The sequence below is a fragment of the Sinocyclocheilus anshuiensis genome, unplaced genomic scaffold, assembly GCF_001515605.1.
Source record: "Sinocyclocheilus anshuiensis isolate Anshui unplaced genomic scaffold, SAMN03320099.WGS_v1.1 scaffold1079, whole genome shotgun sequence".
NCBI classification, from domain to species: Eukaryota; Metazoa; Chordata; class Actinopteri; order Cypriniformes; family Cyprinidae; genus Sinocyclocheilus; species Sinocyclocheilus anshuiensis.
This window is the reverse complement of record NW_015548207.1, coordinates 2,992,909-3,006,654: the sequence shown is the minus strand read 5'-3', so window position 1 is coordinate 3,006,654 and position 13,746 is coordinate 2,992,909. Positions and strand designations below refer to the sequence as shown.

Genomic DNA, 13,746 nt, shown 5'->3' with positions numbered 1-13,746 from the left:
TAATGTAACTAATTACTTTTGAAATAAAGTAATCAGAACAGTAACGTGATTACTTTTAAAAGGAGTAATCGGTAATCAGTAATTTGATTACATTTTCAGAGTAACTTATAAATGTTAACAGATAAATGTGCATAACATTGACTGTAAAATATATATTTTAGGGATGGAAATTACATTTTTATATTTGGGACATGGTAATTGGACACGAGAAAAGATGGGATGTATTTGATGAAGTGGAATAAAGGAGTGCGGTGGCAGATTGGGGATTGCCGCTGGTTTTTATCCAGACACATTTATTACAGAGACGCTCAACAGCTGCAGCAGAACCTCAGAACCCACTGCGTGCTCTTGATTTAACGTTTCAACCTAAAAAAAGACAATAGACGCGTTTCCATTAAAGATTTGCGCAAAACTTTGGCGATATTTTATAAATGTCGATAAAAAAGTATTGCGAAATGACGGTGTTTCCATTAACCAATGTTATGAGACTTAAACGTAACCTTTTGCCTATCGCGATAAGTCATGGCAATGGATTTTGGTGGAGCGTATTTTCAATTCGCAATTTCAATTTGCTCAATTTGAAGGGTAATGGAAACGCGCCTAATGTCGCAGATGTAACCAGTTAAAACTTAAGAGTGGCAATGAGGTCTTAAAATGTATGGAAAGAGTCTTAAAAAAGGGTCTTAAAAGGTATTAAATTTAACTCCATGATTCCTGTATATACCCTGGTGTTGTATTGACTGCTTTGGTGCATTCCAATACGGTAGGGCATTGTTTTGATGCTTACTCCTGAAAAAGATTTATCTTTTGCTTTTTTTATATTTATTTATTTTTATTTTTATTTTTATTTATTTTTATTTTTTATTTATTTTTATTTTATTTTATTTTATTTTATTCTTGCCCCCCCTTGACTCAAGGTATATATGCACACAAAAATGTCTTAAGGTCTTACATTATATTTTTAAGCCTTAATAGAAACATTTAAATATTGTAATAAAATTACATAAATGTACAAATAATACATGTAATGTTAATACATAACCATATGCTTTTATTAATAATTAATAGTAATTATTAAAATTATTACAAAATGTACATAAATTACACAAATTAGTTAATTCACAAAAATTGTTTATTATGCATTAGCAAAATCATTCAACCAATCATGTGCCTTGGCCAATATGTTTTTTTATTACTTATTCTAAATAATGTTTAAATAACAAAACCGAGTTGAATATAGGAAGTGTGACTGAAATGTGAGGAGGAAATATGCATCACTAGAGACCTACTGGATGATTTTTGCCTCACAATATTGTGGTCGAGAGCAGCCTGTAGGCCTCCAGCAGCGTCCTTAGTAAGGATCTGCGTGATTTGAGGGTAGAAGCTCTTCTGAACCTGTCTGTGTCGACCCTAAGGCTGCGTTTGCATCTTGTGCACCAGCGAGCAGAGCTGTTGTTTAATATAACGTAATGATTTTCCTGGCCTTAGTTTGGATGTGCTGCAGGTTGGGTACTTTGACCTCAGCATTCATACAGCCGGAGGATCTTGTTGTGCTGCTCCCATGCCATGCACTAATCCCTCCTGATTGGATGCTTTCAATAGTAATAGCGACATTAACGGGATGTCAATGATTGACGTGTTTCTCTGTCTGAGATAATTGATTTCGTTCGCGCTCAGCCCCAGTCTGGGAACGCACAAATCTCTAGAGCTGATGCGTCCAGGTTTGTTATCCGTGAGGTTGACTGTCTGCATGTATGTGTGTGTGTTCTCAGCCTGTTTCAGTGATGGCCTCCAGCATTAGACAGCACAAGGCTAAGAGGAAAGCTGCCCAGGTGAGTTACAAGCCTGTGCTCTGCACAAGCTCACCCATGAGTTCTGGCTCTTTCACCTTCAGCTCTGGGCTTCTCAACCCAAATCCTGTGAGAATATACATATACTGACAGATGTTGCAAACAGAGCTGTTAGTTATTTAGTGTGTGTAGTTATTTAAAAGTGGTGAAATAAAAATGAACTCAATTAATCTCTTAATTTTATTGTATCATTATATTAATAGAATTATTAATAATAGTTCAACATTTTATTATTTATTTGAATCTTTTGATATTGAGAATCATTATCCAAAGTCAAATTAAATGATCAAAATGTAAAAAAAAATATATATATATATTAAAAATCATAATAAATTATATTATTAGAATTACAAAAACTTTATTTCCAGGTTTAATTTGGATTTTGAATGCTAGATTTTCAGTGTGGTCTCAGACTTCTGGACCACATTTTATATCAGTGCAAAACCGATAGATATTGCAACTAGAGGTGTTGATTTAGTGTGTAATCATTTAAAGTAATGAGCTAAATAGAAATAACAGGACTAGCTAGATCATTTTTTTATTATTTTAATTTGAATTATATTATTGTATTTTTATACAGTTTTTGCGCCTTTTTTTTTACAAATTTTTTTTTATTCTTTTTTTTTTTTTTTCACATATTTTAATCTTAAATATTGAGAATGCTTATCCAAAGTCAAATTGAACGCATTGACACAGATATACATTAGGGTCCAACTTTTATTCACTCAGAGTAGTGAAATTTTATTTAATACAAAGTTTTCATGGCAAATTGTTACCATCATTTTAAAAACTAAAATGGATTTTGAATGCTAGATTTTCAGTTTGATATTGTCACGGGTCGCTACTGTGAGGAGCACGGAGCGAGGAACGAGGAGACCAGGAGTACAAAACAACAGAGTTTAATTATTTTTTTTCAGGGAATCACACGTAGCACAAGGAGTTGACAAACACAATTCCAGACAAAGAAACTCAGAACAGGCTAGAACTAAATAGGGCAGATAACGAGGGGCAGACAGGTGAGGAGGATAACTAATAATGAGACACACCTGGAACAAATCAAACTACATTAGGACAGGAACAGGAAGGACCAAATAAGGAAAACAGGAACATGCACGTGACAGATATCAGACTGTACGTAATTAATACAAAAAGAGAGAAAAAATGTATGCAATCTTGCTAAAACTTTTTTTTATTATTATTGCTATTTTATTTTAATTATTATAATAAAATGTTCAAAATATATTAAATATAAGATTTCTGGACCATATTTTGTATCTGAAGACATAATATTGTCTGTCTGTGCTAGAGCTCAAAACAGCAGCATTCACTGCAATATGATTCTCACTAGAACTGCAGTGTCCATAATGATCCGTTATTAGGTCCCAGCTGCCTCTAATGATCACAATCTGGGTCTTTTTGCAAAGAAGCCTAATGCTGTATTTATTATGGGTCTGTTTCAAGATGTCTGTGTGTCCACTAGTGTAAGTGTCTAAGGCTGATTTCCACTCACATTAAAGCACAACCCATCACAATCTGTTTCAACCCTCGCTGCGTGCCAGAATCAAGAGAGAAAATGAAAGAAAGAGGACAAATGTGCAGCAGCAAGCCCATGTTTCTGAGAAATGGTGTCTCTTCCCAAGAGACCTGCGGAAGAATCCTGATTTTGAATCTTCTAGATACCTCTGGTGTCGCTGTATTTTGATTAAAACTGTTTTATCTAGCAATTAATTTGAAATTACGGTAATTTGCCTAATTGCTCCTTTATCCATTAGTTGCATTCGGCTCCCGAGGCTGCGTGATTATTCAGTCAGAATATGGGGCCCTCTAATTACACCCCGCAAATTTAATTAACATTTCAGCTCGTATCTGAAGACAAACTCACTCTGCTTTCTATTTCTGGTGGTACATTCAGAAAGAAAATGGAAATTTAGCTTTAAAAAGGGAACAGAAACAGACTAAATAGAACAATTTACTTTTATAGTGAGTTATAACCCTTTTTTTTTCACATATTGTGTGCAAAATTGTTTGCAAACATAGGAAAATTAGCTTTGACTGCTAATTCCTGTATTCACATTTATTGCACACATTAGTGGTCTTTCTTCCTACTTATCATTCTTCCATCATTCAGTTATTAATCAGCAGTAAGTGCAGCTCTCAGGAGCAGTGAAACATTACGGCGTCATTCTGTAAGCGCCGCTAATAGCTGATTAATGCTAATAGACCCAATGGAGGCAGCTAACGTAAGCTACTATAGCTGCAGCTCTGTTGACAGATTGTTTGATTAGACACTGTTGTCGCTGGTCAAGTGTGTTATTTAGCATGTATTTTCAATGTGTTGTTAAACTACTCAGAACTTCCTAGAAATCGCATAACAACATGCTAAAAATAAATCAGAACACCCTACAAAAAGCATAGTAACGTGCAAAAAACTACTTGGAGCACCATAACCATTGCACAGCAACATGTTAAAAAAATTCAGAACACCCTAGCATTCTACTCAGAACACCCTAGAAATCACATGGGGGTGTGCAAAAAACTACTCCGAACACTCTAGAAATGGCATATTGACGTTCTAAAAACTACTCAGGACACTCTAGAACTCACACATTGATGTTCTAAAAACTACTCCGAACACTCTAGAAATCACACTGATGTTCTAAAAACTACCCCGAACACTCTAGAACTCACACATTGATGTCCTAAAAAACACTCTAGAAATCATACATTGATGTTCTAAAAACTACTCCGAACACTCTAGAACTCACACATTTATATTCTAAAAACTACTCCGAACACTCTAGAAATCACATTGATGTTCTAAAAACTACTCGGAACACTCTAGAAATCACATTGATGTTCTAAAAACTACTCCGAACACTCTAGAAATCACCAGGGGTGTGAAGTAACGAATTACAAATACTCACGTTACTATAATTAAGTAGTTTTTATCAGAAATTGATCTTTTTTGAGTAGTTTAAAAATTGTGTACTTTTACTTGAGTACATTTTAAGTGATGTGTCTGTACTTTTACTCCGCTATTTTCCCTCCATTTGTGGTCATTACATGCTTGTTTTGATTTTATTTTTATCCATCAGCGTGATTGGATAGGGAAATCGGTCTTGTGACTCTCGTCAAATCAAATTGTGCATACTGCCAACTGCTGTTAATCATGGCTGCTGGAAGTGCATTCTTCAAGCATCAATTTATTTATCAGCATCTTCCTCTAATATGTTAAGGTCATTTTTGGATTTCTGCTTACTAAATTATCTGTATAGGCTAGCCTATCAACAAGGCCTGAAATTTGGTGTGAGGGTGCGGGTATTGCGTACAATGTTAATAACTCCCGCAAGTGCCACATTCATAATGTGGTAAATTCATTCCCATTTACTTCAGTATAGAGAGAGACGTGCGATCCTGCAGCAGTCATTTGGGGAAGTCGCAGCTCGTCGACTCCTGATGAGTTTGAGCGTGATGTGCTTGTGAAAAAGTGTGTTGGGAACACTCTAAAACATGGAAATAATGTACAAGATTCTGTATGCACCTTATTGATGAACCGTGGTGTTAATATACTGCATCTGTGTCAGCGCGTGATGTAATAAGTCAGCTCGTTAATAAAAGTTTTTTGTTTGATTCATTTTATACAATCCGCCTTCATTTAGCAAGTGCACTCAAGCAAAAACAATTTTCAAGTTCAACACTTGTTGTTTCATTCAGATGTAGATGCTGCTGATAGAGCAGCTTATTCACCGAGATCGCCGCAGCCCCACAAAGAGACGTGCGTTTGTTTGTGTGTGTGTGTGTGTTTTCTTTTGAAAAAGTTTCCCCGGAAATATTTGAATGAATTATACATTTATATAGCGCTTTATTGTGTATTGTTGTACACCCAAAGCGCCTTTACAATCATGTGGGGGGATCTCTCCTCAATCACCACCAGTGTGTAGCATCCACTTGGATGATGCGACGGCAGCCACAGAACAACGGCGCCAGTGCACTCACCACACACCAGCTACAGGTGGAGAGGAGAGAGACATAGAGCCAATCAAGTGGTTGGGTATTATTAGGAGGCCATGATTGAGACACCGGGGTTACACCCCTACTCTTTTACGAGAAGTGCCATGGGATTTTTAATGACCACAGAGAGTCAGGACCTTGGTTTAACATCTCATCCGAAAGACGGTGCTTTTTGTCAGTATAGTGTCCCCGTCACTACACTGGGGCGTTAGGACCCACACAGACCACAGGGTGAGCACCCCCTGCTGGCCTTACTAACACCTCTTCCAACAGCAACCTAGTTTTTCCAGGAGGTCCCCCATCCAGGTACTGACCAGGCTCAACCCTGCTTAGCTTCAGTGGGCAACCAGTCTTGGGCTGCAGGGTGATATGGCTGTATTTATTTCATTAAAAATTTTCCTTACAAATTGTAGAATCAGCATAACAATTTGAGTAAATGTGTAAAAGGTAGGAGATGATGCCCTGCTTCTAGAACAATGTGCATTTATGTTTAAGTTGTAACATAAATTATCATGTTTATGATTCTTATTTCTTTATCACATAACACTAAAACTGGCACCGTTTTGGAGAGAAAATGGCTCTTTTTAATCTCTCTTTTAACCCATCTCATGGTGTATGATGCTGAATTCTTGTATTTGTTTCTAATGGTTTTATATTCTTTGCATTGTTCTAAACAATATTTTTTGAGCAGCAATAGCATGCTCTGGCTCAGTGGCCTTGCACCTGATTTTAAATCTATTTTTTCAAAGTTTATGATTTAAATGGTGATGATTGTGCTGAGAATAACTCTTTCATCTTTTTATCACTTTAATAGTTTTTCCGTGTTGTTTTGATGCATTTTAAATAGTTGGCAGTCAAAATTAAAACTGCTGGATGATAGATATTCTTCATTCTTTCTGATAAACAACAAAAGATCATGTGAATTACAGTATGTACAATGTTTTCTAATCCACAGCTCAGTACTCACTACTCATGAGTACTTTTAAATAAGCTACTCTTTTACTCTTACTCAAGTAGTTTTTTGGACAAGTACTTTTTACTCTACTCACACTACTTTTTTTTGGAATGTAATAGTACTTTTACTTGAGTATATTTTTTCAGTACTCTTTCCACCACTGGAAATCACATATTGATTTTCTAAAAACTACTTAGAACACCCTAGAATTGGCATTTTGATGATCTAAAAATGACTCAGAACAGTAGAAATCGCATATTGATGTTCTAAAAACTACTCAGAACACCCTAGAATTGGCATATTGATGTTCTAAAAATTACTCCGAACACTCTAGAACATCCTAGAAATCCCATAGCGACATGCTAAAAACTGCTCTGAACATCCTAGCGACCATATTTTAAAGTATAGCAACAAATCTGTTCACAACAATGGACCGCTGACCAATGAAGTCGAAGTGCATTTATAGCACTTGGGGGTCCAATAAAAGCACAAACGGTAAATGCTTGTCATGTATCTGTAGAACTGTGTGAGTTGAAGTGCCTTGTATTGAGATTTTGATAACAGCTTCAATGGTGGCTTTCCAGCAAATTATTCCCATGTCCATCTCCTGAGGCTTTTCTTTGGCAATGGCGGTTTTACGGCACCACTTCTCGTAATAGCCTATTGCCTAATTTCGCTACCAGTTACAGCTTTTATTGCTCTTATCATTCACATCTCTCTCTCCTTCTACCGCGGTCTCTCTTATTCATGCTTTGGGTTTCTAAGTTTGCTCTGCCTTTTGAGGAATAGTACTCCCAAAATTGAATTTAAAAAAAAGCATCATAGAAATGGCATAAAACAGAGCCATATGACTCGTGCACTATATTCATAGTCATCTGAAGTAGATGTGTTGGAGAAACCCAAACTGGATGAACGGTTTAATTAATTAGATTATCATTTTGGGGTGAACTATCCCTTTAAAATAATTTTTCTCTGTCTAGAGTTTTCCCAGCAGCATTCATTCATATTCATCTCTCGCTGTTTATTTCTCTGCATCCTTTATAGTGTCTTTCCACAGTGGGCTGCATTATACTCCCTCACAGTCTCTTTGCTTTTCTCTTTAAGCAGAAAGCAGGACAGACCAGCGGCCCTCCACCCATGCGCCTCCCCCCACCCTACAGACCCCCCAGCCAAGTGCAAGAGGAGGAGCAGCAGGAGGAAGAGAGCGAGGATGAGGAGCAAGCTAAAGGTGAGAGTCTGCTGATCATGACAAACTGAACTATATGTCCTTTACTTACATCACTGGCTATGTTCAATCACATACCACCATACTAGTCTATTATTTTGTAGCAAATAGTATGGATACGTTGCAGATTTTCTGTATACATGGAATACCTGTATAACCTAATACATTTTCATTATTAGGGCTGTCTGTTTGTTTGTTTATAAATTCTATTTGAATATGTAGATGTTTAATTGAATGAAATTATTAATAATAAATAATAACAAATAATATTAATAAATAGTATATTAATAAAAGTAAACAAGTTGAATAAATAGATATCGAATTGAATAAAATTATTAATAATAAATGAATATTTGCTTAAATTGTTTAAAGAAGAAAAAGATATTAATGATTTACTTTACATTTGGAATTTATTTTATTTAATTAACATAATATTTTTTGTAATCAGTTGACAGCCATATCCATCCATCCAGAGTTGTGCAAATAATTATAAAAACATTAGAGTGAGATATTTTGTATGCTTGGAATACAGTTTGCATTAGGTCTAGTTTAGTATAATTTATTTTATTTTATTAAAACTAATAATAATAATACGTTTTGAATCAATTGATTTTAAATTATCTATCTACATTTTTTTTTTATCAGTTGACAGCCCTTCCTATTATACAGTCGTGCAGTTAATTGCAAAAAATTATGTAATGTGCAGTATATAACACTGCACTGCACTTGGTAATTTGTCCCAGAATGCAGTGCATTGAAGAGGACATGGATTAATTACCATTATAATAACTGGGCCACACTTGCTGAATTAAACATGCAGCTTGGAGAGGTCATGTGACTACTATATACTGTTTGAACCATTTATCATTGCGCATATTGCTCAGTATGCTGTAAGCAGTACACTATTATTTTATTCCAAACATAGCCAGTGTCTTAGGAAGTGGCATGCTGAAACATTGTTTTAAACAATATCTGTAGCCGTACAATAATGTGTCCTCATTACAGCATCCCAGTACCAGATCTCATTCACGTAATCTGGGCTGGCAGACTTTCTCAGCCTCACACCGCCGCTCTAATCTCTTTCCACTTTGATGGTCCTCAATATGCCGTGCAGGCTGTGCGGCGTCTTTTTCATTCTTGTCCGCCACCGGCCATTTGACTGGCTCTGTTCCCGGATGCTATCCGGCGAGCACTTCTTGTAAAATCTTGTAGTGTGAAATTGAGTCTGCGTTGAATTGCGTTGAGATGTGCGGTATTTAGGAGATGGTGAGTAGGATAGGACCAATGAAGTGGTTACGTTCAGTTAAAGTTGCGGTGATGTGGTGTAGTGGTTGAAGATCCAGATTGGAAACTTAATTGTGGTGGGTTTGAGCCTTACAAGGGAAAATACGACCTTTCAGTATCGTGTCCTTGAGTAAGACACTTTGACTTCAGGTTGGTCAAGGTTGCTGACCTTAATGTTTAACAAAGAATCATCATAGAATTGCACATTAAATCCATACACAATGTAGTTTCTCCAGTATTTTTTTACTATTTACTACTATTTATAGCATTTCATTTGGCTTTCACCTAGTGTGACAGTGTCAGTGTGAAAAATGACCGATTAGCATGAAAAACAACTGGGTTGTGACAGTTTTGTGACCAAATTTATGTTTTTGCCAAAACAAAAGTGAAAAATACAAAGCTGCAGGCTTACACTCTGACTGTTTAGCATTTAGCTTCTGTTAGCATTTAGCATTGCTGTTTCGTGCCACGTACTGTATCTTCATTGCATGCAAATTCTTCTTATGAAGTGATTTTAAATTTAAAAGTCAGCATCTTGAGGCTGTAAAATATGAACATGGAACTTAAGCCCTTAAATTAGACACTTTTGTTGTTGTCGACCTCTTGTATGTAACCATTTAGCTAGCCGGCTAAATGTAAAGTTCGACAGAGGTACTACTTCTCACGTTGCTACTTGCTAGTTTCAGCTCATTATTTCCCACATTCCACATTTGGACAACATTGTAATGAAGAATGGGTACAAAGCTGCATGTATACACTGTAAATGTGTTGCTTGGGCTTCTGTTAGCATTTAGCTTCTCCGTTTTGTGCACTTGTGTCTTTAGTGTGCATGTATTGTTCTTATAAAGTGATTTTCAATTTAAAAGTCAACATCTTGAGGCTCTAAAATATAAACTTGGAACTTAAAGGGGTCATATGATGCTTTTTTTAAAGATCATTATTTTGTGTATTTGGTGTAACAGAATATGTTGAAATGCTTTAATGTTCAAAAAAACCATTATTTTTCAAATACTGTACATTATTGTAGGTCCTCTATGCCCCGCCTCTCTCAAACACGTCGTTTTCCACAAAGTCGTTTTAGGGGGGCGTGGCAGAGTCTTAACTTTGATAAAGAATATCTCTTTGGTTTTGAGACTTTAGTCTTTAGCCTTGCAACTTCAGGGATCTTATCTATGCACAATCAGCTTGTAACACTCCAAAGAGAAAGGAAAACTTGAAATCGCATCATATGACCCCTTTAAGCTTGTAACAAAGTTTTTAGATTGTGTTTATTCAACATTCAATAAATCCGACACAATATTACTCTTATCTTAATCCACGAGCAGACGTTTTCTTATGCCGAGGGATTATGCAAACTGCTGACTAGGTTGTCCTGAACGCGCTGGAGTGGAAAAAGAAAAACCTCTCTAAAGCAGTTCGGCATGTTGAGGCCTACAGCAAAGCTGACGTATTGAGTTCCATCAATCCATTCAAAGAATTCTTTGATTGGTTTGACAGAAGCAAGATGAGGTAACCTGAAGTAATTTATCACCGAAAGCTCTTGATTTTGACACTAATGGTTTTGTTTTTCTGTCCACCACTTATATAAAACATGCTAATGTTTAGCTAGCAAGGCTAAATATAAAGTTCAGATAAATGATACTTAGTAGTTTCAGCTCATTATTCCCCACATTCTGCACAATTCAGACAAAAAATGAGATGGAGAATGTATAAAGCTGCATGCATACACTGTGACTATGTAGCTGTTAGATTTTGGCTTCTCCATTTAGTGCTACATACTGTCTCTTAAGTTCAGTTGTTCTGATAAAGCTATTTTAAATATAAAAGGCTCTCAAAACATCTCAAGGCTCTAAAATATGAGCTTGGAACTTAAGCTCTTGAATTAGACACTTATGTTTTTATTGTTCTGTTCACCACTTGTATAAAACATGTTACCGTTTAGCTAGCTAGGCTAAATGTAAAGTTTGATCAAGTACTACTCGTGTATGAATGTAAAAAAGCAGCAAAACTCGAGAGCTTGTTGATTTGAATGTGAGAACTTGTCATATTAATATTCGTATTTGCAAGTCGAAATTTACGCTCACAGCTCTGATGTGAAAAGCTGAATCTTTCGATTTGCACACACAAACAATCAAAGCACCCGTGTTTTGAATGCAAAGTTGCAGATTAAAGGCTTTTGCTGCTCTTTTACCTTCATACTCAAGCTACTATTTGCTAGTTTCATCTCATTTCCCATATTCTCCACAATTTGGACAACAGTGTGATGGAGAACACCTACAAAGCTGCCGGCATACACTGTGAATGTGTTGCGTTTAGCTTCTCTATTTTGTGCAACATACTGTATCTTTAATTCAGTTGCTCTTATAAGTAAGTTTAAGTTTGAAAGTTTAAGTTTCAAGAAACTCTTGAATTATGTGTTTTTGTTGTTTTGTCAACCTCTTTACAACTAGCCACCATTTACCCATGAAGGCTAAATGTAAAGTTTGATAAAGTACTACTTCTGAAGCCGCTACTTGCTAGTTTCAGCTCATTATTTCACACACTCTCTGCCATTTGGAGAACAATATTGTAGATGATAAATGGCTCTCATGTGCCTAGTCACTTTGGATGAGCTCAATAACTGTTTTCTATCTGCGGCCTGAACGGTTCTTCCTGTGAAGCTTGTCTACTGGTGAGTTTCTGGTGAGCTGGTTTTGACAAGCACATATGTTTGTCCCGTTGCTACCTTCCAATCTGTCGGTGATAAATTACTTCAGGTTACCTCATCTTGCTTCTGTCAAACCAATCAAAGAATTCTTTGAATGGATTGATGGAACTCAATACGTCAGCTTTGCTGTAGGCCTCAACATGCCGAACTGCTATAGAGAGGTTTTTCTTTTTCCACTCCAGCGCGTTCAGGACAACCTAGTCAGCAGTTTGCATAATCCCTCGGCATAAGAAAACGTCTGCTCGTGGATTAAGATAAGAGTAATATTGTGTCGGATTTATTGACTGTTGAATAAACACAATCTAAAAACTTTGCCTAAAACTTGACGCAACAGTATTACAAGGCGTTTGCCTTGCAATGTAGGACGTGTGATAAGACGACCTCTTATGTCAGGATTTGCTGATGCGCATTCATTTTGTATTTTAAATTGCACACTATTACCAAACGGTTATTGCATAACTCATATTTGCTCTCCTAAAAATCCTCTGTAAGTAATTACAATATTCTGGCGTATTGTATGCAGGACGTAGTGCTGCTTCCACACTAGATTTATACATGTTTAGGAATGAGTGAATGCTCCATCTGTTCGTATCTTCGGCGAAGGCAGGGGAGAAGGCCGTCTATTGTTTGAGGTTGAAACAGGGACCTTGAAGCAGCTATTTATCTCAGTTCAGAGCATTAGTCAGCTTGATGAATTATAAAAGGCTCGCAAGATGGCCAATGGAAAAACGCCACAATGAAGCCAAAAGGCCCATTTTTCTGTTCAGATCTGTCTTTGGCAGCATTGGTTTTAACAGTTTCCTTGGAGGAATGGTTTTGTTTTGTTTTGTTGTTTTTTTGAGGTGTTTAATAGTAGTAGGTCATTTGATGATGATGCTGTTTGTTATTTGGATGGTATTTCATATCACAAAAAGATACTTCTTGGCCAAATTGAGCTCCAGTGTGGACCAGACTGTATGCTGATTGTCAAAAGTCTGGCTCCGTGAGATCACGTCCAAGTAGTTACCGGCCTGAAAAACAGGAGTGCCTGCAGGGCATCTATCCAACTTGGCAGACTTTGTTACATGAGGTATCTTGGGAGATCATATCTCTTTTAAAAGTGATTGGCTAAAAGGTTCACCATCAATGTTCAAAGGAAAATACAACAGACAACAGACTTCATTTAATGCCAGTGAAATTCTTGGTATTTTTTTTACTCTTTCACCCTTTTTATTTTTATAACATTGTAGGAGTCTTGTGTTAATCTCAGAATCAGAATCAGAATGAGCTTTATTGCCAGGTATGTTTTCACATACGAGGAATTTGTTTTCATGACAGAAGCTTCCGCAGTGCAACAGAAAATAGTGTGTGTTCCACAGTTATTGTTAAGTGTTCATGAGATGGATGGCCTGAGGGAAGAAACTGTTCCTGTGTCTTGTCGCTCTGGTGCTCCGAGCTCTGTAGCGTCGACCAGATGGCAATAGGTCAAAGAGGGAGTGTGCTGGATGTGAGGGGCCCAGAGTGATTTTGCCAGCCCTTTTGCTCACTCTGGATGAGTACAGTTCTTGGAGAGAAGGAAGGGTTGTACCAATGAATCGCTCAGCAGTCTGGACTACTCTCTGTAGTCTTCTGAGGTCAGATTTGGTAGCTGAGCTGAACCAGACAGTTTATAGAAGTGCAGAGGACAGATTCAATGATGGCGGAGTAGAACTGTTTCAGCAGCTCCTGTGACAGG

At 36.8% G+C, this 13,746-nt stretch overlaps 1 protein-coding gene across 4 annotated transcripts in view; it reads left to right on the top strand.

Annotated features, from left to right (window-relative positions):
• The window catches only part of LOC107653652 (inaD-like protein), a 116,743-nt gene that overhangs the window by 45,646 nt on the left and 57,351 nt on the right, over positions 1–13,746 (top strand). For 3 of the 4 annotated variants that reach the window (XM_016440432.1, XM_016440428.1, XM_016440429.1), the window contains exon 29: positions 7,921–8,044. In XM_016440432.1, coding sequence (XP_016295918.1) covers positions 7,921–8,044 — 124 coding nt within the window. The remainder of the gene's footprint in view (positions 1–7,920; positions 8,045–13,746) is intronic. The other variant, XM_016440430.1, reaches the window with a different exon arrangement.